Source organism: Phycomyces blakesleeanus (genome assembly GCF_001638985.1).
Source record: "Phycomyces blakesleeanus NRRL 1555(-) unplaced genomic scaffold PHYBLscaffold_13, whole genome shotgun sequence".
NCBI classification, from domain to species: domain Eukaryota; kingdom Fungi; phylum Mucoromycota; class Mucoromycetes; order Mucorales; family Phycomycetaceae; genus Phycomyces; species Phycomyces blakesleeanus.
Window position 1 is genome coordinate 431988 of NW_017265146.1, and position 24843 is coordinate 456830.

The 24843-nt window shown below is 39.3% G+C and overlaps 8 protein-coding genes across 8 annotated transcripts; 4 read left to right on the forward strand and 4 right to left on the reverse strand.

The window, feature by feature from the left end:
• Positions 1-2533: 2533 nt before the first annotated feature.
• Positions 2534-4584, forward strand: PHYBLDRAFT_181810 (helix-loop-helix DNA-binding domain-containing transcription factor). Its single transcript, XM_018438523.1, has 3 exons — positions 2534-2936; positions 3067-3742; positions 3809-4584. Exons 1-3 carry the CDS (start codon positions 2840-2842, stop codon positions 3870-3872), a joined length of 837 nt encoding a protein of 278 aa, XP_018290410.1. The 5' UTR covers positions 2534-2839; the 3' UTR covers positions 3873-4584.
• Positions 4585-5175: 591 nt separating this feature from the next.
• PHYBLDRAFT_134259 (hypothetical protein) lies at positions 5176-9648 on the forward strand (the record flags this gene model as incomplete). Its single annotated transcript, XM_018429636.1, has 14 exons — positions 5176-5271; positions 5336-5530; positions 5582-5665; positions 5740-5854; positions 5987-6385; positions 6837-7286; positions 7355-7506; positions 7574-7768; positions 7841-8244; positions 8304-8522; positions 8601-8705; positions 8835-8928; positions 8978-9253; positions 9310-9648. 14 exons carry the CDS (start codon positions 5176-5178, stop codon positions 9577-9579), a joined length of 3054 nt encoding a protein of 1017 aa, XP_018290411.1. The 3' UTR covers positions 9580-9648.
• A 97-nt stretch (positions 9649-9745) lies between these two features.
• Positions 9746-10985, forward strand: PHYBLDRAFT_31259 (hypothetical protein). The gene is made up of 5 exons (XM_018439975.1): positions 9746-9822; positions 9895-10227; positions 10302-10382; positions 10481-10613; positions 10684-10985. The coding sequence occupies exons 2-5, from the start codon at positions 9898-9900 to the stop codon at positions 10962-10964; spliced, it is 825 nt and encodes a 274-aa protein (XP_018290412.1). The 5' UTR covers positions 9746-9822; positions 9895-9897; the 3' UTR covers positions 10965-10985.
• A 12-nt stretch (positions 10986-10997) lies between these two features.
• On the reverse strand, positions 10998-12152 carry PHYBLDRAFT_187370 (hypothetical protein). The gene has a single exon (XM_018439373.1). The coding sequence runs from the start codon at positions 12131-12133 to the stop codon at positions 11204-11206; it is 930 nt and encodes a 309-aa protein (XP_018290413.1). The 5' UTR covers positions 12134-12152; the 3' UTR covers positions 10998-11203.
• A 550-nt stretch (positions 12153-12702) lies between these two features.
• PHYBLDRAFT_134264 (hypothetical protein) lies at positions 12703-14405 on the reverse strand. The gene is made up of 4 exons (XM_018429637.1): positions 14105-14405; positions 13557-13984; positions 13022-13488; positions 12703-12954 (listed from the first exon to the last, which is right to left on the reverse strand). Exons 1-4 carry the CDS (start codon positions 14375-14377, stop codon positions 12794-12796), a joined length of 1329 nt encoding a protein of 442 aa, XP_018290414.1. The 5' UTR covers positions 14378-14405; the 3' UTR covers positions 12703-12793.
• A 712-nt stretch (positions 14406-15117) lies between these two features.
• On the reverse strand, positions 15118-17724 carry PHYBLDRAFT_181815 (hypothetical protein; the record flags this gene model as incomplete). Its single annotated transcript, XM_018438524.1, has 2 exons — positions 15118-17412; positions 17715-17724. The coding sequence occupies 2 exons, from the start codon at positions 17722-17724 to the stop codon at positions 15254-15256; spliced, it is 2169 nt and encodes a 722-aa protein (XP_018290415.1). The 3' UTR covers positions 15118-15253.
• Positions 17725-17811: 87 nt separating this feature from the next.
• On the forward strand, positions 17812-18954 carry PHYBLDRAFT_146567 (hypothetical protein; the record flags this gene model as incomplete). The annotated part of the gene is made up of 5 exons (XM_018431674.1): positions 17812-17954; positions 18014-18149; positions 18224-18299; positions 18406-18598; positions 18879-18954. 5 exons carry the CDS (start codon positions 17812-17814, stop codon positions 18952-18954), a joined length of 624 nt encoding a protein of 207 aa, XP_018290416.1.
• Positions 18955-19416: 462 nt separating this feature from the next.
• Positions 19417-23089, reverse strand: PHYBLDRAFT_65579 (hypothetical protein; the record flags this gene model as incomplete). The annotated part of the gene is made up of 6 exons (XM_018441486.1): positions 19417-19520; positions 19623-19917; positions 19958-20538; positions 21019-21298; positions 21451-21520; positions 22677-23089. The coding sequence occupies 6 exons, from the start codon at positions 23087-23089 to the stop codon at positions 19417-19419; spliced, it is 1743 nt and encodes a 580-aa protein (XP_018290417.1).
• Positions 23090-24843: the final 1754 nt, after the last annotated feature.

A 24843-nucleotide genomic window follows, 5' to 3' on the forward strand; every position in this document is an offset into this window, starting at 1 on the left:
GTACTATCCAAATTTGTTATAAAAAGAGAAATATGTACCTAAAAATGGTATAATTTTGCTACTTTAAACGATTTTATTGGATTAGATAAAAAGTAATTTTAACTCCCATAAATAGTATTCGCTGTAAATACTTTTAATTTACTAAAGGCCAAGGTTCTATTGGCAGACAATATAACTCCGTGACCGTAGGAATTATACGGTCACGGAGTTATAATGTCTGCCATTTACTACAGTGTTAGTCCGATTAGAGAGAAAGGTTGTGCCCCATCAGGAAACGTCGTTCCCGTAAGATTGCTGCAAAGTCTGGCCACAACCCAAAAAAAAAATATGTAATCATAAAATATTAATTATGACTGACGTTGCATACGTTCAGGCTGTCCTGCCAGGCTGTCCGTAAGGTTTCCCTTTAAAATATCTTATTGATATTTTGCTTAAAACTATTTCCTGTACACAAGATAAGTCCAATCATTTAAACCGTTGTACAGAGCATGGGGACTGACATAGTAATAAAGCATGCCTTTGGGATTAACAACCGAGAGATACTTTAGCCAGCAAAGCAATGCTAGAGGCAAAATACTTTTGTATTTAATTATCTACGGATTCTATTTTTCTCTCTCGATTTGTTCCCTTTCTCTCTTTCTTTCTTCATATTTATTATTCTTCTTCTTCTTCTTCTGTGGCTGGGATAGCAAGTGGTATTCTTTCACAGCAGTGCGACATTAAAATATCAAAAAAAGGTTTGGATTCAGTAATAAAAATATATATTTTGATAGGCGCTTACCTTGTACACCATGTACGACCAGTACAACCATTGAAGCCGTCCAATGAATCCGTTTGTTAGCAAAGCAATTATTCACAACTTCGGTTGACCAAAAACCGTCTGTGCGTACCAATGGACAGCTGAAACCACTATTAGCATTATTAGCGTTTTTAGTACTGCTGAATATTGCGTATAAGCCTTCGAATGGTACAAAGGATACATACATAAAGGATCTTGCTACATATATTAGGTGTAAATACCTTTGGTATTAATCGTATTTAATATGTTTAAGGATAAGTGTATGTATATGTATATTAAGGCCAAAAAAGATAAATTGTAGTCGCGGAAAAAGCAATTTGTTTGGGAGTTTCTCCCTCCTTCCCTCCCTCCTTTCCTCTCACTCACTCACTCCCTCTCTCACTCTTTCATCCACTATTTCTTTAATATACATATACATACATGTATGTGTGTATATATGTATACATTGGCAGACATAGAAGCGGAGGTTCTTTTTAAGTAGTTGGTAAGATAGAGGTGGTCTGTTCATCTCAAGAAGTTTGGACTCTAAAAATAGCTTGACAATTAAAGAGGCCCAAGATCTTTAAAAGCAAGATCTAATATTATGGTTCTAGTCGTTCTATTGTGTGAGCCTAGTTACTTACTAGGTTTAATTGTTCATTTTCGATAGGTTTTATTGTACTTGAGTAATCAACGGTATTTCTTACACAAGACTGTAGTACCAGCTCTGAGTATTTCTATAGAACTAGGCAACCCAGTCTGATTGCAATGAAAAACCCCCAATTAACCAATTCCAGCAATCCTTAAATCGATCTATACACAGAACTTCCGTGTTTGGTTGTGTAATTGACCCTCCAATTGACCTAGTCTAAGAGTTGATTATATACAAAGCCGTTGAATAGAAAGCTACGATACATTGTGCCAAAATCGATTGTACTTTGTAATTATTTACAGATATTACAGTGGCAATACTTTTACCCCTGTGAAAAGAAAATATATTTACATTTCAGAAACTAGGTAAACAATAGAGAAAGTTCGGTCCTACTCAGTGCAAACTTTAAAAATAGCAACCACTTTATAACATTTGCGATATTCAGTCAAGAAAAGAGACCTGAAGATGCTTTAATACGCACACGAATTCTGGCAGTTCGATTGTGCGAGCAAGCTAAAGATTGCGCACAGCCAAATACTTGACGTATCCCACTCTAGACTTTAATCTTTTATAAATACAATGCAATCTGTGGGAACTTGAATCTTCAAAAACTGGGTACCCTTTTTTTTTCAACCGGACCTCTTGGTGGCAATTTTTTTTTATAAATCCGCCAACATTATTAGTCGATACCTTGTTTCTACATACCTACCTAACTACCTATCTTTCTCTCTCTCTCTCTCTCTCTCTCTCTCTCTACATATAGATATCTATATATCTATATATCTATCTAGCTATCTAGCTATCTAGCTATCTTATACATCTCTATATCTATCAATATTTTTGCACTCTTACATATACATACAAACTGATATACTCACAAAGAGATATATAGATATAAATATTATGTAGTAGAGACATCTTCCTTTGTAGAAATATCATAAACCATGGAAATATCGAAAATTTGATACTGATTTTTTTTAAGCAAATGGAAAAAAGGGCGTGGGTTCATTGCACACTTGGCTTGTACAACAGTAATAAAGATGACCTTTTATTTTTGCTATCGTCCCCCCTTCTCTATTTTTATTTCTTTTTTATCCCTCCCAAATTTCCTATTCTTTCCTTCTCTTTCTCTTTCTCTTTCACACAAAACCAGCGTTTTCCTTTCCTTGCAAAGGTCTTCCACCCTACTTTCCTTCACAAACCCCACACATTCCCTACAACCAAATATCCTTCCCTCCTCCCTCAACCTCCACCTTTCATACTCTCTCCCTCTTCAACCTACATCCTTCCTTTGCAAGTAGAACCAACCCTTTCTTACAACTTACCTACCTACCTACCTACCTACCTACCATCCCTCTTATCACCCAAACCAAATAACAAAACAAATTACTATTGCTAATTTCTAAAAAATGGAATCCGACTTTGGTTTTGACGAATACATCATGCCCACCACCTACGCTGGTGTCCCCAAGCTTGAATGCTACAACACTCAGCTCTATCCTTCAGGTAAAAAACGGAATACCCCCGATAAAAAAAACATATTAGAATATCTTCTCTTTACTACTACTATATTTTTTACAGATGAATCCCCCCTAATTATATAACCAATGACGTCATACTAATACCTTCCTGTTAGTGGGTTACTATGGAAATGACACTGTTGTGTTTGAGAACACTGCAATGCCCCAAATGATGCCCTCATCCATGCTTTACCCTCAGCCTTCTAGCCCAGACTCTGTCTATTCACGCCTGTCACCTGGCGCCCCCTCACCATTGATGTCTTGCTCTCCACCTGCCGCTGTCCCTCTGGTGTCTAACTTGGCCCACGCCATCACAGAAAAGATCGCCAAAGCCAACACCCTGCCTGAGTCTTTTTTGCCCGAGTTTCACCAGTATTCTAAAGAAACATACGAAAACGGTGGAAGCAAGAAGAGACGCCGGGTTCAGAAACAGCAGCAGCAGCAGCAACAGCAACAACAACAACAACAGCAGCAACAGCAACAACAGTCCTCATCCTCATCCTCTTGCGACTTTGAGAGTTCATCTTCAGACCAGGAAGATGATATTGATAGCGTATCTGCTGCTGAAGTTCGCCGCCAAATCCACATCCAGTCTGAACAGAAGCGTCGTGCTCAAATCAAGGATGGCTTTGATGAGCTCCGTCAGCATTTGCCCGGTTGTGTGAACAAGAAGATGAGCAAGGCAGCCCTGCTACACAGAACCACACAGCATCTCCAACACCTAAAGAATAATCAGACCTCACTTTTGGCCGAGCTGGAAAGATTAGTGAACGAGAATGAGCAGTTAAGAAAGTAAGTATCTTTAAGGATTTTATTATATATATATATATGCATTTATTGACTTACGAACCTAAATAGATTCCAAGAATCAGTATTGCAGAAGCAGACATTGGAGCGAATGTACCAGATGGGAGCAATGTAAAGAAGATTAAGATGGTCTTTAATGGATATTTAGATTCTTATTCCTGATACTTGTCTCTTTCTCTTACATTTATTCTTATACTTATTTTGCGCTTCAATTTGTCCCTATGTTTTACTATTCTTTCTTTGCATGCCCTCATACATCCTTTCCATTCACATTCCCATTCCCATTCCCATTCAAACATTTCCCATTCATATCCTCCACCATCTCCTCCACCTCTCTGATACCAATCTTCTCACCAAATCTGTTAGACTTTCTTTTCTTTGAAAAAGAAACAAACAAGAAAAAGCAAATATCAAGCTGTTTTGAAATTCATTTTTTGAAATTCATTTTGTTATTTTCTTTTCTTATTTTTTCTTATTTTATTTTCTAGACCAATCCCCCACCCACCCCCCCTACGTCTTTACTTACTTTATTAACTTCTTCTTTGATTGCACATAGCAATCATTTCTTTCTCTGTAAGGTTCTTACTTAAAGGCTTTGAAAAGATCTTTCTTATTTCTTGGTCTTTTTTTTTATTGAGCTTCTTTCTTTTAGCTCTTATGTTTTTTTATTTCTTTTTTTTATTTCTTTCTTTCTTTCTTGTATTGTCTATTGTCTAATTGCCTTGAAAAGCAAAATTTCATATACAAAACAAAAAAAAAACCGAACAAAAAAAAAACTTTGAATATATACATATATGAATGGCTTTGGCAGCAAAGCCCAATCCAACAAAAAAAAACAGCCGCAGTACTTAAAGAGCAGTAAATGCTTCAATATTCTCTTTTATTTTTATTTTTGTATCAGACATATAGGCAACTAATGAATTGAAGAAAATTCATTTCTTTTATGTCTTCTAAAATATTCTAGCCCTAGAATATCCTCTGTTTGGATTTAGCTTAAATATACATTAAAGAAGATTAATAGATTTTACTTGGAAGCAAAGACTATAGCAACTGATATGAAGACCATGTCTTTAGTGGATTTAAAACCAACAGTAGTAGAAACTTATCTTTGTAAAAATCACATTTGTTTGTTTATATATATAAAGATTAAGAAACCTTTATTCCCAGTATGCGCGGGCTTATAAACTCACATTAAAACTCAAATTCAGATTTAAGTCTCAGATTAACATGACAAAACGAGATTATCTTTCACAGCGTGTGAGTGTCGAGTGAGTAAGAAAGTGAGTAAGAAAGTAAGTGAATATGTGTCTCTGTACCTTGTACCTGTTTTCTATTTCTCTTCTTTCTCTCTAAATTTCTAAAATTCCTAAGCTCATTAGAACACTTTTGAGCGATAATAATATTTATAGCAATATACCATGCCAAAACAACTTTTAGTAACATTTACACCTATTCGATCCTGTCTTGTTCATTTACCTTCTCCATGGGCAAATGCATTGATTGACCAGGGAAAAGTAAATCTCAAATTTAAGCGCAAAATGACTAGTACAATCTCTAAAGTTCACATTATTTTATTAGCTACCCCAGAATGTCATGGTTGAGTTGAGCTGGCCAAGTCAGGGCACCACTCAAAAAGCATATTGTGGTTGGTCCGGGGAAGCTTCCAAACCTCTGGATCCAAACGCTGTGTTCAAGTACGGAAATCCCCCTCCTGATGTATTGGCCATAGATCCCCAGTTTGGGCAAGCAATAGGAATATCTGAAGGACAATTGGTAATAGTCATCCACCTTTGTAAATGGTATTGATATATAATACACCTACAGGTGAATGTTGAGTTTTGTCGAAATGTACCCGAGTGTGTATCTGTGCACGTGGAACCGCACACTGAGGATGACTGGGAGATCCTGGTGAGTAAAACAAAAGAAAAGCTTGGGTGTCAAGTTCAGTATGAAACGACATATTTAGCCATGTGAATATATAGGAACTTCATGCTGGTTACGTGGAAGACAACCTGTTAAGTCAGATCCGTGCGGTGTATAATAACCAGCTAATGTGTGTATGGATCCATGGTCGAACTTTAGTTCGCTTACGAGTCGGTAAGTAAATCATGCTCGTAAGTGGGTGTGCGTGTGTTCAGATAAATTTGTCAAATGAATACAATCTTTATTACCATTGTTCTTTTCAAAATAATAATATAATAACTTATATACATATGCATACATTGGTAGCCGAAATTAGTCCTGCCAGCCCATATGTAAAGCTTACAACCAACGCTGAGGTTATTGTGGCCCCCAAAGTACGCCAATCTACAAAGCCTGCCGACATTGCTGCCTCAAAGATCCTTTCAGCCCAGCAACAACAAGCAGCACCTCATGTTTGTTTGCGCAACTTACCTTACACGCTTCCAGACGCTCATGGTGTATGGATTCACCCTGATGATAGTCAGGAATCTGGGCTGGTTAGGATATCAAAAGTTATTCCTGCCTTTGCCGGTCGTAGTCAACCATCAGAAGATACTCAAAGTGAACCACACACAGACAAAGATATAAAAGCTGTGTATGCATCTATCACTTTGAGTACTCTTGTACCACGAAATCATGTACACATCGAATCTTATCTATCAGATAGTCTGGAAATCAAACCATTTGACAGGATTAAGTAAGTAAAATGTCAATATATAATTAATTAGCTTGTAAATATCAAACGACCAATCTTTTTAATTGGTATTGTTGCTAGGGTGTCTACGGTCACATCAAAGAAAAATCCTACTGTCAGTATCACACTACGAAGACTGAGCTCACCCGCACCAACAAGTGTAATAAAACTCGGCTTAGATACAGCGTAAGATATATTACTGATACTATTATTGATATAAAGATTAATAACCAACCCTATACTTTTGCCTGTATACGACGTTAGAGCAATAAATGCTGCTCAACAAAAGATCGAACGGGATCAAAATTTGGCCGAGTCTTTCAAAAGCAAGTAATACCTTTTGTTTATTTACATTAGCATATATATATATATATTGATTCCTTTCTCTCTATTTGATCTTTATAGCCTGGGCACAGGGACTAGATGATCCAATTGTATTGACGCATGGAATGAAGATCCGCCTTCAGGTTAATGGAAAAAGTGTTGCCTGTGTCATCCAGTTGAGTCCTCAAAAGGGGTTATTTTCCTCAACTCAAACGACCGCAGAACAGAACATATACGCAAACTTCACTCGTGCTGCGGTGCAGAAAGCTTCGATTAATGTGGGAGAAGATATTTCAAAATCATCTATTACTAAAGAAGAACAACCACCTACAAAACCCAAGAAATTGATTACAATGGGTGGCGTAGATACTATCTATGGCCAGTTACATCGTTACACACATGCCAACTTGGCTGAACGAGATCTCAAGTCTCAATTGAATGTACCCGGCTCTGGTGGTGTGCTGGTGACAGGTGCTCACGGTGCTGGAAAAACCAGCTTGGTGAAAAAGTTGATGGAGGACGTTTACCATGATCCTGGATGCCTCGTGTGTAAGTTTAATTGATCACAAATATTACGGTATCAAAAAGTGGGATTTCTTACACTGGCTACGAAATAGACACCATCACAGTCCAGTGCTCAGAGTTAGTCGATGAACGTGTACCGGTATTTAAGGATATGCTTCAGAAATGGTTTGATGAGGCTGCATGGTGCGCGCCTTCAGTATTGTTCTTTGATGATCTTGATCGTCTTATTCCTGCCGAGGTTGAAGTAAATATATCACTACGCAACTTTCAATATAGAAAAGTTACTAAAAGTATATTGTCTCAAATAATAGCATGCAGACTCGACAAGATCTCGCCATTTGGCAGAGCTTTTTAGCAGAATGGCACGTACTATGACATCTCGCCATCCAATAATGATCATTGCCACATCGCAACAGCAACAGTCGCTTCACCCAACTATGATCACTCACCATGTATTTACTGAACTTCGTCATGTTAACCCACCTACTCGTGATGAACGTAAACAAGTAAGTGTAACGAGTATCTGTAGATATATATACAAGCTTACAATTTTCTTCTCTCTTTATATATATATATAGATTATGCATGCTATAATGTCTGAGGGATTAGACGTATTGTCACAAAGTCTTCCAAACATCGATTTGGTAGCAGTTGCATCTGACACCGAAGGTTACTTAGCCGCAGATCTTACGGCCCTAGTAGAGCGCGCTGTACATGAGAGTGCTGTTCGGAACATCCGCTCTTACGATGCTACAAATCCAATTGCCACCGAAAGGCTCGAGTTGACCCAACAAGACTTTGTTTCTGCACGCCAAGGATTCGTTCCATCGTCATTACGTGGCGTAAAACTTCAGTCATCAACCGTGCAGTGGACTGATATAGGTGGTCTTCACGAAACTCGCAAGGCATTGCTGGAGACTCTCGAATGGCCTACAAAATATGCCGCCGTGTTTTCTCAGTGTCCTCTTCGTCTCCGATCAGGGTAGGATGTTTCTCTTTAAGAAAAGATGTATAATACTTACAATTTAATTAAATGAATAGATTAATGTTGTATGGATACCCCGGATGCGGAAAAACATTGTTGGCTTCAGCTGTTGCCAAAGAGTGTGGCTTGAATTTCATCAGTGTCAAGGGCCCCGAAATCCTAAACAAATATATTGGAGCAAGTGAAAAGTCCGTCAGAGACCTATTTGATCGTGCTCAGGCTGCAAAACCTTGTGTCTTGTTCTTTGATGAATTTGATTCTATTGCTCCTAGAAGGTAAATAAATGACGTGAGCCAGGCTATCAAAAAAGTAAAGCCATATTATGATACAATTATTTATATAAAAAATCATAGAGGACACGACAGCACTGGTGTGACAGATCGAGTGGTAAATCAAATGTTAACTCAAATGGATGGTGCTGAGGGTCTTGATGGTGTCTACGTTCTGGCGGCTACAAGGTAAAAACAGTTAAATGGTATTTTGTCTAATACATTACTCCTCATTATATATATATAATACAACGCATTGTAGCCTAAGGAAAGAGAAGTCTAATAATATTTTATTTATTTATCTATTTATCTCTATAGTCGTCCTGATCTCATTGATCCTGCCTTGCTGCGTCCTGGTCGACTTGACAAGGCATTACTGTGTGGAATGCCAAGCTTTGAAGAAAGACTGGATGTAAATATGCTTGACTATTGCCACTCATTGTTAATTCATCTCAAAATAGATTCTAGAGGCTCTTTCTCACAAGATGACGCTGGCGTCAGATGTGGATCTAACCCATTACGCACAGAACACAGAAGGATTTACGGGTGCGGATCTTCAAGGATTCTTTTACAATGCCCATCTAGAAGCTATCCATGACTCTATGGATATTAACAGCTTCCGCGAGCAACAGAAGAAGCAGGGACCTAAAGAAGAAAAGAATGGATTTGTGATGATTGGAAAGGCGGCTGTCAAAACACCTCTCACTTTAGCTGAGAAAGGACACATCTCACAAAGGGTAAGCTAATAGATCATATCTGTAGCTCACAGTTATTAAAAATTATTATTTTGCAGCTGGCCATGATTCAACAAGGCGAACAGAATCACAAACAGTCTGCTTTGAAAGATGAACCCAAGCAGGAAGTAAGCATCAGCAACAGCCATACAGCGGCTATTCAGCAGAGTCATCTGGATAAATCTCTTAAGAGCACCCGACCATCCATTACAGCCGATGAGCGCCTAAGACTCCAACTTATATACGATGAATTTGTTACTGGCCGAACTGGTGAATTGAAATCTGGGGAAGGAGCCAAAGGTGTTGGTAAACGATCAACACTTGGCTAGAGATGAAAGCATTTAACGTAGAAAATAAACTCAGCATAAGCGGGTCATAGAATTTGCATTCAACCCCTCATACAAACAGTTTGCTCTCTCTCTCTCACACACAGCTATATATATAATAAGTTTGATTCGCCCAAAAAAGAAAGAAAGACTGACATCGTCTCAACCTCAAGTAGAAACACTGTAATATGAAAATAATGCTCATAAGAATAATAAGACAACTTTTTTACAATCAGCTATATATTTGTACAAAGTAACTTTTTGTGAAAAACTGAATTAGTTAAATTTATGATAATATTTGCTGGTTTTGCATATTAGATAATGTTAATCAATTCTGGAATCCAAAACACAATGTTGCGTTTGGCTCGCTCATTTACAACTGAATCCTGCTCTATATTACCAAAAGACTCGCTTCCTATTGGATATTTGTCGCTTTCTGGGCTAATTCCCTACAAGGCTGGCCTAGACATTCAACAGCATCTTGTCAAGCGTCGTCATGCCGTAAACCGCGGTCAGTCTACTGATGATCCCAAAGACATCATATGTTTTCTTCAGCACAAACCTACATATACATCCGGTCGAAGGATCCGTAACAAGACTGTAGAAGATGAAGAAAAGAGATTACGTGATTTGGGGGCAGAATATTTCGAGGTATATCACTATATCTGATCAGGTTTCAAGATTCTCATTAACTATTTTTTTTTATTTTATTTCCGGGCTGCTAGACAATGCGAGGAGGGCAGATTACATTCCATGGCCCAGGTCAATTGATTGCTTACCCTATTATCGATATTAGAGATTATAATGCAAGTGTTTCCCTTTTTTTTTAAAAAAAATATTATTATTATTATTATTGCCAGAGTATACAAAAGGTGGTTGAATAGGTGAATAATAATGCCTATAGCTCAATGTAAGATGCTTCGTGTCACGATTGGAGAAGACTGTTATTGCTGCATGCGCCGAGTATGGCATCCAGGCCAACACGACCGAGAACACAGGCGTGTGGGTAGGACAGGAGGACAAGATTGCTGCTCTAGGTGAGACAAGTAACATTGTAAAATATTTATTTGCAAATCGACTCTTTATTAAACTCTAGGTTCTCAAAAGGTGTTCATTTGCAAAGATACGTGAGCAGTCATGGCTTGGCACTAAACTGTGATGTGGATTTAACGTGGTTTGGCCATATTGTGCCATGTGGATTAGCCGACAAACGAGTGACCTCCATTAGTCGGGAGCGGGGATGTATCACCAATGTCGAAAATGCGTTGCCAAAGCTTATTAAAAGCTTTGAAAAGACATTCCACAAGCCACTCGTGCCCCTTGCACAGGATAGTCGACTGATGATTGAGATTCAAGAGATTATAGATAAAAACCAGCAGCAATCATAACGATAATAATATTCGCATTAACATTTGTGTGCATGTGTATCAGTCTTTTTATTTATTTATTTAATTTTGAAACGTAAAGAAGTAAAGTAAAGTGAAATGAAGAGAAAGATGACTTTATTGACGAAATTTACGAAAGATTTGAAAGTGAGTTTGGTTGTATTAAAGGGTTGTTGTGTGTGTTGTATTTATATTTATATATATATATTTATAAAGAAAGTATACAATTTTTCTTTTTTCTTTTAAAGCTTCTCAAGAAACGTATTTAACATTTCTTGATTCCAAGGAGTATGATAGCTGCTATTATAAGTACAATGATTATCTGAATTGGCTTGCTTGGGAACTAGAGGAGAAGGTGACATAAGTTTGGATATAAGTACGCGAGTACGTTCTTGTCTTAGACGATCAATTAGATCGGCCTTTTTTCCGTTGGAAGGCAGCTTTCTTTGTCGAAGAAGTTCTTTGAGAGCTGCCACAGTAATGTCATCAAAGTCAGTGTTGAGAAGCTCATGATCCTTCTTGCGCTGCTCCTCTTCTGGATCAGTTGTCGAGGGCTTGGGCGGCATACGTTGCACCCTTTCGATGGGTACCGGTGGTTGGTGGTGCAAGACAGGTGGTGCAGGCGGACGTGGATCAGTCACTTGCATCTGCGCAAACACCAGGGGTTCCATTCGTGCTGGCGGTCGACGTTGGAAGCAAGACGGCACAGATGATGATCTGCGCCGTTTCCCTACAGCTGGACGACGGTTGATGGGTGTGTCTGTATTAGGCTGGACAATCTCTGGAAATAATGTCTGGTGTTGTTGTGGGGGAGAGGTCATGTGTGTGTCTGAAGAGGCACTTGAAAACGGAGACCCAGAAAGCGAGGGGTCGGTGACATGGGGAACTGGAAGGTACTCTTCCTCAGTGATGCATTCGATCTTTTGTTGATATTGCGATAGAAACTCTGCGTGCTGAAATGGAGCTGCACCTACAGAAGAGCTTCTTCTACGTTGGAAGCCCATATTATCATGAGGAAACATCGAGGCTTGGGGCCAAAAGGTATTTTCAAACGGAACTTGTGAACCATCTAATGTGTATGTATTCCAATCGATGGTATCTCCCACTTCAGCTTGGTTGCGGATATCATAAGTATCCAGTGGTTCAGCTATATTGCTTGGGTGATAATACATGATGGGTGATTGAGAGGAATATAAAGAGAAGGAGGAAGAGATGCGTTCAACCCTGCTGACTTTCTTGCATAACTTTAAAAAAGCTTAAAAATCTAACCAAAAAAAACCCCCAAAATTTACTGCTGATTCTTTCCTTCTCTCCTTCCCTCTTTTTCTATCCATTTTTATTTACTTAGTTGGATCTCTTTATATCATACAAGAATACATGAATATTTTTTATTCTGTAGGAGACCTTATTTGGTGCACGTTTACTAACAATGAAAAAGAAAAAAAAAGAAAAAAAGAGAGAGAGAGAAGGAGATACTGAATAAGAACATTATAGTCTAATATCTTTGAAGCTTGCCCTAAAATAATAAAAAGGACCTGTCGTTATTTTAGACAAGACATTCAAGCCGGTTTAATAAATCTCCGAGAAAGGGTGAGGTCATCATGAGGGTTGGGCAAAAGATCTCTGAGCCTGAACAAAAAAATAAAAAAAAAGACCAAAAAATAAAATAAAATATAAAATAAAAAATTATAAAGGGGGCAATCAATCCAAAATGCACTCATTTTCAAGACAAAAATAATTTGAAAGCTTACGAAAACAAAGTGGATATTATTTACGAGAAAATAAAATGAATAAAGACGAAAGAAAGTTGAATAATGAGAAATTTGGTTGGTCTAAAGAGCACCATGAGAGGCCATTTGAGAAGCTTTTTGAGCATCAATACCAGCCTGGCCAGTACAATATGAGTTACGAACATATGATCGACAGCATTTGTAACCCCATTTTCCATCGGCCCAGTAAGATCCCCATACAGAGTTGTGGTTATTGATAAATACTACAAATTAAGAAACACAAGTCTGTCAGTTGCTGGATATTATCCAAGCTTGTAATTATTGCCATACCATCTTCTTCATATTTCGACTTTGTCTTGGCCTTCTCAAGACCACGGATGACTCGACCAGTACGTGAGTATTCCACATAGTTTTCATTTTGTGCAAGAAGCAATTCCTTGGGAACAGATTCCAAATGTTCTGCTCCACCATATTTCTCCAAAATGCTCTTTTGAGTAGATCCTCGCACTTCATCCTTTTTGGACTCATATTCCTGGTGCAAGATGGCCACCTGTGTAGGATTGGCCTGAAGATGAACGTCACTGCCACGATCAGCAGCTTGCCAGGCGAATAGCTGAATTTTGGCCATTGCTGGAGCATCACCAGTGTAGCGTACAAAGTTATCACCAGCAAATGGTACATCGTCCGCACCCTGTTCTTCTCTCAATGGATTATCACGCATAGAACGTGTTTTGGGATCATAATAAGCTGAATCTGTATCCAGATTTAACAGATATTTAGCTGTATCTTCACGAATTCTATGTAAATGTAAACGTCCCTTTTTTTGTTAGATTCAACCTTAAAAGATAAATAGTAATTCACTTACCTGAGATTACGGTTGGTCATTCGAGTCTTTTGGTTGACATATTGACCGGGCATATCTGCCTGATCTGCATACTTGTCATCATCATCCTCTTCCTCATCATCCGACATTCCTGCAATCTTCTTGGCTTCCGAAGTTGTAGTAGGTCCTTCCTTATCAAGCTCTGTGGCCTTGGCCGCACGTCGAGCCTCTTCAATCTTATTATATTCTTCAATAACTTTGTCATGCTCTTTGGGATCATAGCCATTCCATCGGTCTCGTTTCTCATCCCAATCAAGATCTACTTCTTGTACAATCTCGTCTGCTTTGATATTTTTTCCAGTCCATTTAGCACCCTTTTTACGTGGTCTCTCCACACAATCGCGTGTCTTATGAGATGCTGCACCACAATTTTCACATGCTCCCTTACGGTATTTTGTTGCTGCTGGACCCTAAAGTAGTACATCACAAGTTTGATTCATCCGATTCAATGAGTATATAGACTCAAAAAAAATTTGTTTTCTTATATAGACTCGATTCAACCAGACTATACTTCTAATGCAACTGCTTACCGCTCGTTGGCCGCGAGCATACCAAAAGTTATCTTCGGCTCCAAACTTGGTACCGGGTCGTTTTTCTGGAGCTCTTTGATGCTTAAGAGAGACCTGTCCATTGTCGACGTACCAAGGTGCTTTTAACATGAATTGAGGCGTGTGGGGATTGATCTCATTTCCCTCATCATCGACTTCGGCAGGTGCAGTACCGGCTTTACGAGCAGCATCGAGATCCTTTTGTTTTCTATACTCCTCCTTCGTCAAACGGTTCGGCTGCTGTAAACCTGACATTATGGATTAAATGGATCGTTTTTTTTTTAAAAAAGCAAACAATCGATCAACCTTTTTCTTTGCTTGCGTCTTAATCTTTCATTTTTCATTTTTGTTAGAATTTCCATATTCAGCAGATCACGTGCTAACTTAGCATGAAATCCCAAATACCAATTTCCGTTGTTTCTGGTATTGTATTCGTTTATAAATTTTTAAAAAAATAAGTTAGCTATGTATGCTATAAATGTTAGGTTATAATCCTTTAGATAATGTATAGGCTATACTGAAGTAACTCTAAGCTGTTCGTGTGATGGATATTATCCTCAAAATAAATACGCTCGATCATGTCAACCAGAATGAGGAAAATCAGATTATAAAGCTGAATAGAAGAAGGTTAAATATATTTGCCCTTAATTAAATACGCTTTAATAACAAGAAATAATATTGTACCCGAATAATCAGTGAAAATACTAAATAAAAAAAAGTAAAATACACTATCTAAGCACACACAAGAGCACATTAAAACATACACCCCTAAACACTCATTTTCCCTCCGTAGTTCTAGTTAAAAATAATGCCAGAGTTAAAGAAACGTGCAATTTTGAAAAGCAAGTGATAAAAACTCCCTGACTTTGTACCAGTATTAAAGGTATAAAAATATATGAAAGTATAACTTCCATAGATCTTATTACTGCTATTCATGACCGAATACATATCAACTAGGTTAATAAGGTCTTAAAATTATAGAATACATATGGGGATGGGGTTTTAAAAAATTGTTTTATTTCGATGTCACTTTTATAAGCTATTTTTTTCCTGTTTCTTTCTTAGTAAGGGAAATGCATAGATATACACAATTCTACGCAATATTCTTATAAGTAGTTCTCTCTTTTTCCTTTATGGTTTGAGCTTAGCACCATGGGCAACCATTAGCTTCAAAACATCCATAGCCGCACTACGGACTACATTTGTTTGACATGTCTTGACAATACACACTAATTTTTTATCCACTTCTTCGGCCACCAATGGAACAACTGCATCTTTTTCAAGATGCATAATCATACAACGCACAATCTCAATGCCTCGGTGTTGAACATCCACAATTTCATCTTCGTTCATTAGCCGTGAAATACGTTCATATCCCTTATCAATACGTGCCATCATCTCACAGGTCCCCTTGGCGTTTGCTAATATAGCCAATGTACCTGAAGCAGCGCGCCTCGTGGCTTCGTCATCATGATCAGATAAAATCATCAACAGACGGATCTTGTTTTGTGTTCCTGGTTTGTTAGAGTCGCTATAGAGATCAAATACAGGATCACAGAATGTCATGTTGCATAACATCTCGGTAGCAGCGCGTTGAACCATAGTATTGTTGGACAATTGAAGATTTTCAAATATAACCAATCCTTGTTCTTGAAAAATAGCCTGACGGACATTATCATCCACAGACGCAAGATTGGTTAGAGCCATCAAGCCCTCGAACTGTCGTAGCTGATTACTGTCATCTTTGCACAAGCTCAAGAATGGTCGTACAAGATCTAGGGAATGTTCAGGCCCAAATGCTAGGCGAGGATCAGTTGTAATGGCAAGTTTTGCGAGTGCCTGCGAAGCTACAATGGCACATTGAGGATCCTTTTGCGAACCGGCCAACGGTAAAAGAGATTTGACAATTCCTTGTTGTAATAGTTTTCCGCGTGTAGCCTGAGGGGTAACGAGGTTATGGTATGTCTGAGCAGCAACCATCCGGATGTTAGAGCTAGTGCTTTTGGCCATCACCATCAAAGCCAATGCAGAGCTATGATCGACTGCAAGCTTTATACGAGTTTCGACAGCATTGTCAGTTTCAAGAGGATCGTCAGAAGGAACGGCCTTGTCACTGCTTTTAGCATTCGCAAGGTCTCTGAGCTTCTTCATCTGTTGTTGTTGCTCATCAAGGACAGGTCTATACATGGTGATATTGGCCAATATAGTACCAATTCCAAAAAGAAGTGGGTTGCTATTGGTATTTGCTGCGTTTATGGCCACTGCAACGAGGCTCTTCATAAACTTTCCATCTTTGACCAAAGAGTCCTTGACATTAGACTCCAAAGAAGAATATGCTAACCCTTCAACAGCATTCAACACAACCGAGCCATCCTGTGCCTGATTCTTTAGAACATTTTTCATAGATTCTGTCAAGTCCGCGTTCTTGAGGTTCATATGCCGCATTGCATCCTCCAGTGATTCGTCCTTAGTTTCTGTATTGCCTGGGACTTTTTGTGCTGTCGCGCTTGCTCCCTGGGCTTGTAATTTGGTCAAAGTGGTGCCAATTATAGCTTTGAGACGCTCATCTGTTGAAGAACGGCTTGCGGTCTTTGCTAGCCATCCGCTACCATATTTAACAATCACTTTTTGACAGCTGCTATCTGAAGAAGCAATCGCCAACACATTGGCAATGGCAATTTGTACATCCAATACTTCAAATTCAATAACATCCATGATCTCCTCCACAACACCTTCCTGAGCAAGAATAGCTGCGCCTACTGTAATGTTGGTCTGGAATAATGCATTAAGTGTACGAAAGGCGAGAAGTTTGTCCACATTCTTTCCAGTATCCATACAATGAGAGAAACACTTGGCACATTGCTCAATAATAAATGACATAGGATATTGCGTGGCATTAGGGCCAGGGTTCAACAACTTTGTAAGGAACATGTAGGCCGCGGCACGCACTTCTGTCGGGGTATCTTCTTCTCCGCATGCAGTCAGGACACTGACAAACTCAGGAGAACTACAGAATTGTTTAATTTCTGTAGTCTTGGTGGAATCAGAAATCCGCTCAAGGAAGGAACGAAAACGATCGACTCGCGAGTCTTTTGGTGTAGGGGCTGTAGCTAGAGATTTTTTGGAAAGGCGGTCTGCAATTTCTTTTGCCTTTGTGTTGGTAGTATCTTTCTCGGTTGCAAGCTGTACATCTTTACGCGCCAATTCTGACTGACCAAGTGCTTCGTACACACTTGCTCGTTCCAATAAAATCGATGAAGTGTCTTTGTTATTTGTAGACTCTTCCAGTGCTATTCAAATGTATAAGAATGGTTCCCGGATTGTTGAAGCAGCATAAAATAAATAGATAGAAAGATACCAACCTTTTGTCAAGACACGAAGCTTTTTATCTAATACCTATTAGAATCATTAAAGATGAAGAAAAAAAGAAAGAAAGAAAGAATAATCCCATGAGATGGTTAAAGCTCTAACACGTAGACACCTCCTTGTCATTTATGTAAATCTCTCAAGAAATTGCTATATAATCACACCTCTATATAAAAAAACAATTGTGATGAGAAATAGAAAGATTAGAGCTCATACTTTTACTTACCGTTTGTCATTGGAATCAGCTAAAGAGTATCCCCTATTTTCTAAAGATAGAAACTCAGTTTCAAGAGCGGCTCGATTCCTTTCAAGCCACTCTTAGTATGGCTCACATCATCGGAACAACCCAAAGACGTCTCGAAACTGTTCTGGACGACTTTAAGCGAGCGAGAAGATATTGGAAGGAGTTGAATTCCGAAGGGTTTCCGGTAGCAAATAAACTGGTGAATGCTGTCATTCAATCAAGGTAAGAAAAAAATGACTAGAAATGAATAAATGTGGAATGGATAGCTGATGTTATTATAGATATGTAGACGATTCTGCGTATTGGCATCCGGTACTTATTAAAGCTTTTCCTAATGTGGTGCAAAAGTATGATGGCAAAATGACTGTCGTAATCGATGGTCATTCTCAAAAACTAGAGAATATTGTACAAAAAATGGTTCGTGTACTTTGCTTTGAGATTTTTATTTATTTATTTTACAGATAATTTGACTATCGGTTTACGTCTACTAGGCAACCCAGCAACGAAAAATGCAACAACATGTACAAGAAATGGAAGCTATATCCAATAGAACTCTTAGTATAGGTGGTAAAAATCTTCTATATATTCCATTATACAAGACATGCTCTCTAAATATATTTGGTAAGATACTTTCACCAAGCATAACAAGTGCAATGTCTGATCTAGTGTTTAGTGCAACAAGCCAAGACGATTGTATCAATGTACGAGTCTGAGTTGGTTACGAAACAATCTCTTGCTAGTATAAAGGGATTTAGGCATATTAAGCACCGCGAGGAAAGTCTTACACTTTTGTCCATTTGGCTTAATCAACCTAGTCTGATAGATGAAACTCTCATTCAATTCGAAGATATGTGTGAACTAGAAATGTCATAAGCTTTGAATAACATGTTATTTTATTTTATTTTATTTATTGAAGTTAGATACAGTGTTTCTACTTGAGATTGAGACGATGTTGGGGGGGGGGGGGGGGGGGGGGGTTGGACAAATGAAAATTAATGTTTGGACAGTTTGCTCTCTTTTTGGACAAACAAAAAAGAGAATTACCATTCCAAATTTCCTGCACAATATAGAACATATTTTTTGCCGCCATGACATCCCTATTCCAAAAAATATTACAGTTGTTGCAAACTAATATTGGGTGAATAGGTCTGTCGTTGGCATTTCGGAAATATCTTCGGTCTTTGGTCTTACAGGAGTTGTAAACCTACACAAGCAATATTAAATATAAAGAATAAAACTTCAAAGAAAAAGTGCATGTACCTTTGAGGTGTTAAGCTCATTGATATCCAAAAGGAACAATTATCCGATCTTTTGCTTTACAAGAAGATGCTTGTAAATTTTCTCGGATACCCTATGCCATAAACTGTGAAATCTGACACTTGCTTTGTTTGTAAGCCTATCCCCAAAGACAATTAAAGGCATTTTAGAAACGTCGGCGAGAGTTTCTGTAATAGCTTAAATTATTATAAATGAAATGGGAGACAAACAATAAGTAATTGTATTTTTTGTATGATTGCCGAAAAAAAGTCAAGCTTAATTGACTGTGCTTTTATAATCAATTAACCACTCTGTGAATACCTTTTAACAGAATCTCTTTTTTACCTTGTGTCAACTAAATTCTCTTTCTATCCCAAATTTTATTCTTTTGTGTTTTAATTCTCTTTTTTCGTTTGTCCAAAAAAAATCAACATCGTCTCAATCTCAAGTAGAAACACTGTAATATCAAGGAAATTAATATGCTTGATCCTATTCCTCTTAAAAAATGGCTGAAAATATAAGGATTATACACTATAGAAAAAAAAGATAATGTTAGTAAGATTTTTGCAAGTTTTCCGGGGTTTACAGTGTGTTTTATAGTGTAATTTTAATTAAGCACTACATTTCTTTTACAGTAGGAACCTTGGATAATATTATTAGCTGAGAGGGGCAAATCAAGACGAGTAGTCAAGTTGACTACCCCATTATAAAAGTCGCGAAGAAGGTTGATGGCAGCGACGATTAAGTTCAGAGGAGAGACAAGATCCTGCCATCCAGAAGGTTTCATACTTGGAAATACAAGGGAGAAGCGGGGAGAAATAGAAGGAATTGAGACTTGAGGCAAGCCGGACATCCAGCACGGAACAAAACCAGGTGGAGACTGAGGAGACCGGACAAGATGTTGAAGACAGCGAAGTGGTAGAGTGTCCTGTTGTGTCTCAGGATCGATGATACCAAGTCAACCTTACAGACGGGGAGGCAAAAAGTATCTGAAAAAACCAAAGGGAAGGTACCGCATTGAAGAAAGCCACCCATGATGAACCAGGTCTTCTGATAGAAGCACATAGGCAGAGAGACCTACGCAAACCATTCCAAAGCTGAGAGAGTATGAGAGATGTTAAAACTGTGGCTTTACCCCAAAAGGATAGAGAGCGGGAGGAGTGGAAGTTGGACCTGTCTTCAATTCTTTGGAGAAGAGAGGAGCAGAACGAGTTCCGCTGAGCCTTAGAGTAAATCATCGGAAAGCTGAGATAACGGAGAGGTAGGGACGAGGTGCGGTCATGCCAACTGGTAATGTTATGACCACGGAGAGTGGAGGAGCAGTCAGGAAGAGGACTGCCAGAGAGCGAGAAAGCTTGTGTTTTGTGGAGGTTGATACGCGCATTGAACGCAGCGGAATAGGCGGTGAGATGCGTGTGGAGTCGGGCAAGGTGAGCAGGATCAGGGAGAAATACCGGAAGATTGTCGGCATAAGCTAGAAGTTTAATAGGATGCAGAATAGCCACAGTATCAAGGACAGAAGACAGAAAACCGAGGAAGGATGGGTCACCTATAACTCGTCGCAATAAATGTTCAAAAGCCAAATTGAACAAGATGGGAGAGAGAGGGTCGACTTGGAGGAGACCACGCAATTATGTGAGAGGGCGAGAGAGGAAACCATTAACGTTAACGTTGACCTGAATATGTGTAGAGAAAAGCAATTTTGTGATACAAGTTATTGTAGACGGAGGAAAGCGAAAGCAATTGAGAGCTCGGCGCAAGTAGTCTGGGTGGACTCAGTCATACGCCTTCTCCTGATTAAGAAAAAGACCCAGACCAGTCGAGCTTTCCCGGAGAGCCTGAGCCATGACCATCCGGGCGAGCATTCAATTATCAGCAATAAATCGTCCTTGAACAAAGCCACTTTGGTAGGGGGTGACAAGAGCAGTAGCGGCAGGGATCAAACAATAGTTAAGAAAACGAGTGAAGACCTTAGCATCAATGTTAATAAGTCTAATGGGCCGTCAATTTCGAAGAGATGTAAGGTTACCCCTTTTTTGGGATAAGACACCATCCGACAAAGCTTCATTGTACACACGCGAGACAAGAGTGGAGAATTCAGGGTGGTCAAGTATGACTTGAATAATTTCATATGGCAATCCATCAGGGCCAAGGCTACTAGAATTGGAAGATTTAGCAGCACCTTGGCAAATGATATCTAGAGAAAACTTGGGAGTGAGACATTGTTGGGTGAGACCAGTGAGGGCAAGATTGTCAGGAAGATTCTGGAGAAGATCGTCGCCAGCAGCAGAAGTGATGGGCTCAGGAAACTACAGGTTTTCATAGAAACAGGCAGCAGCCTCTGTCATGCTGTCAGGCTCGGTGCAAAGACAGTAAGTAGCAGGATGGCATAGGTGCGTAATGAGATTTTTGGACTGGCATGCAGCAACGGTGCGCATAAGGAGATTGGCAGAGGTTTCACCCTGTTCACGCCATTATCGAACAGCCCGGAGAGCAACAATTTCCACACGTTCCAGTTGAACTTGTTGGAGCTTGCATTCAATAATGAGAGGTGAGAATTCTAGGCGGGTTGATGTCGAAACCGAAGAATCAACTTGTCACGCCGACATTGAGGTTGTTGTTCTTGAGTGGATAGAGAAGGTGAGGTTCGACGAGAGAAACATTTAATGAATCAAGTCACTTAGAATTTGGCCAAATCCCAATTTGTCTGTGGGGAATGGGAGGCTGGGAGAGTGGGGGCGAGGGTGTAAAAAAAGACAGAAAGCTCGTCCTGAAAGGAAGTGAGCTGACCAAGGCGAGGGTTGGCTCGCCAAATGCCTTTACCACTGATTCGAGAAGAAATAAAGGAGAATGCGAATGTGATCATAAAATGGTCAGACGACTACGGGTGTATATATACAACCGAGTGGGAGGAAGCGAATATGTAGTCAATTGTGAAGCATGATGTATCGCGGTGAAAGGTAGGTTGAGGTACCTCGCCGGTAGAAGTGACACAGTCCACCAGATGGTCAGTGAAAAATTGAAGCCATGGGTGAGGTGGAGTTTTATGAGGTGTGGAAGTAGTGATTCAGTGATTGAGGTTGCCCAATAGAATCATATTAGTGGGTGACGCTGGTAGCAAAGAGAATTTGGAAGAAAAGAGATGAGAAAAGAATGTTATTTGCGATAAGTAGCAGGAGCATAAATAACATAAACACGGAAAGGGGTGAGTATAGACTGTGAGTGAGACACCATAGCAGTGATGCTGCGGCCGCATAAACTGAACAGTGGATCGGTAACCATAATATCTTTTGAAAGGCGTACAAGTCCAAAATGATGAGACCAAAGAGAAAAAGAAGATTAAAGTTGCATAGTTAATGAGACTTGAAGAGCAATATAGTGGGTATGAGTTTCCTGAAGGGCGAGTAGGTCAATTCCCTTCGAGTGAAAGCGGCGTATAAATAATTAACGTGTTTCGGGTCGTCCCACTTTGGCAAAACCTCTGCAGTTCATAGTACCAATGGTAATTATTGGGTAGGCTTGGCCTCTGAGCCGAAGGCTTAACAGTTAAATCGAGTTGTGTGTGGGGTCTTGCGATTTGTGGTATACCGGTCGAGTCGGCGTGCTTTTTCAGTTTCGGCAGCCTGGATAACCTCCAGAAGAGCATGTTTATCGGCGGCCTGTTGTGCGGAGCGGACAGCGTCCTACTCGGACTCCAGATGGAATCGCACTTGTTCAGCATTCGCCTTCTCTGGAGGGGCGTCGAACATGGTATAATCTTCCAGATCTGCGACATTTGCGGTTTTGTCGAACAGTGTTTTCTCTTCGGCAGGGTCGACTACATCAGTGTTGCGTGGCGGTTTAACCGACAAAGAAGGAAGGGAATCTTTGTTGGTTGGATTGTAGATGGAAGCAGAAGATGAGCCAATGAGGGGGGTGATCGCAAAAGGGCCAGGAAGCATAATACGATCCTGACGAGGAACACGGTTGGGGTGGCGAGAGCTTTGGTTGGTGTCTCCTTTGTAATAACTGTAACTATTAGTAGGACAATTGGGGGAGCCAGAAACCTCAAAGAGAGGAAAGAGAACATCAAGATTTATATTCTTGATAATACCGTCCATATTTTAGCCAGGCAAGCGAGTACCATCTTCAGTCAAAGCACTATTTTCGTAATCCTTCACAAGGAGTAGCTTTTGGTCGCCAAGTTTGAAGGTCATCTTGGTACTTCATGGTTTCAGTTTGAGGTTGATAAGTGGAATTATAAATCTTGCTGTGTACTCTGCTTCTGTTATCTCATCTTTCAGCCATCTATGTCTCTCTTCATTATTGGTGACCTGGACAAACAAGCTGACTATCTTCACCACAGTTTTCATATTCTTTTTGTCAACTGGCTGGTCTGAGCTTACGACTGTTGATCCGCAAATTCTGCTCTTCTCTGCCTTCATCATTTTTTTTTTTCAATTTTTTCAACAGAGATGCTTTTCAGTAGCTGGTTTGCATATTTCTTCACAGCTTTACTCTTCTGGTACTCTATTTCCAAGTGATCCTTCATGTATGAAATCAACTTCCCGAGTTCATCTTCCAGAATAGACACAGTTGCACAAGCACTGTTCTTCACCAAATCAATCACTCCGTAATACAGTAAAATGAATAAAATTGCTTAGTATGTAGGACTCGAATAAATAAGATAAAAGCCTACTCTTGACAAGGAACTTCAATAATGTAAGTAGCATTTCTCCTATATTCATCAAGTTTGACCCTAATTATAAATGCGTTGTCTGATTGTCAGAGTTTGAGTGAAAGAAGCCAATTTTGCAATAAATGGTGCTACTTATTCACGTTGGTTTGATGTATAATCGTAAACTTTCTTTACCTCGACTGCTACCTCTTTATTTACCCTCGCGTGCAAGTCATAGGATAATTTCTTTACATCCATTTCCATCTCCCTTTGTGTTATCTGGTTTGCGAAATTATCCCAGTCTACCACGTTAGAGTCCTTGATAAAGGAGAGCCTTACAGACAGCCTGGCAGAAAGCCTGGACGCTAGTTTTAGGGAGACGACATTTCCTGGGGGGGGGGGAATATTTTGATTCTACTGGACCACAAATCGTGACCTTTTTGCCAGCATGGCATAACTCTATCTGGTCCCTAAGGATTTATTCTTATCACAATAATTAATATCAGCCAGGATAAAAAATATTCGTAAAGATTTTCTTTTGTGCTTTGCAAAGAACGAGTGTATGGGGAATTACCTACCAGCTGGTACTGTCAGACTCTGGGAATATAAGTAGGTGAAAGAAAGAGAAAGGCATGTTACGCGTAAGAAGGCCAATAAATAGCAAAACATTCAACGAGATTGAATCACAAAGTGTGTAATGTGTTTTTTCTGGACACATCATTTTACCCTGAAGGATTAGAGAAATACACCAGGCCCCGGACATGTAGTCAGAATTGATTAGTCCGGTTAGATAGAAATGTCGTGCCCCACCATGAAATGTCGTTCCCGTAAGATTGCTGCAAAGTCTGACCCCCAACCCAAAAAAAATGCGTATAACCATAAAGTACTAATTATGAGTGACGTTGTATACGTTCAGGCTGTTCAAGCTATCCTACCAGGCTGTCCGTAAGGTTTCCCATTTATTCTCGGAAAGCTGGTCAAATTAGCTTCAAAAATTTGACCAAACTAGCTTCCTTTTTCTGGGCAATACACTCTTTCCGGAAATTATTGGTGCAAAAATAAAAACAAATTTGGTGCACAAACAAAAATAAATTTGGTGCAAAAATAAAAAATTATTTAGTCCAAAAACAAAGATAAAATTTGGTGCATTTGGTGCATTCCATTTTTGCACCAAATAATTTTGTATTTTTGCACCAA

Bases quoted from the DNA above. Each gene is read 5' to 3' on its own strand.
- PHYBLDRAFT_181810 (XM_018438523.1), top strand. From the start codon at position 2,840: ATGGAATCCGACTTTGGTTTTGACGAATACATCATGCCCACCACCTAC. The intron at 2,937-3,066 runs GTAAAAAACGGA...CCTTCCTGTTAG, and splicing joins CACTCAGCTCTATCCTTCAG to TGGGTTACTATGGAAATGAC. The intron at 3,743-3,808 runs GTAAGTATCTTT...GAACCTAAATAG, and splicing joins GAGAATGAGCAGTTAAGAAA to ATTCCAAGAATCAGTATTGC.
- PHYBLDRAFT_187370 (XM_018439373.1), bottom strand. From the start codon at position 12,133: ATGTATTATCACCCAAGCAATATAGCTGAACCACTGGATACTTATGAT.
- PHYBLDRAFT_31259 (XM_018439975.1), top strand. From the start codon at position 9,898: ATGTTAATCAATTCTGGAATCCAAAACACAATGTTGCGTTTGGCTCGC. The intron at 10,228-10,301 runs GTATATCACTAT...CCGGGCTGCTAG, and splicing joins TGGGGGCAGAATATTTCGAG to ACAATGCGAGGAGGGCAGAT. The intron at 10,614-10,683 runs GTGAGACAAGTA...GGTTCTCAAAAG, and splicing joins GGACAAGATTGCTGCTCTAG to GTGTTCATTTGCAAAGATAC.
- PHYBLDRAFT_134264 (XM_018429637.1), bottom strand. From the start codon at position 14,377: ATGTCAGGTTTACAGCAGCCGAACCGTTTGACGAAGGAGGAGTATAGA. The intron at 13,985-14,104 runs GTAAGCAGTTGC...GTACTACTTTAG, and splicing joins ATGCTCGCGGCCAACGAGCG to GGTCCAGCAGCAACAAAATA. The intron at 12,955-13,021 runs GTATGGCAATAA...CTTAATTTGTAG, and splicing joins GTCGAAATATGAAGAAGATG to TATTTATCAATAACCACAAC.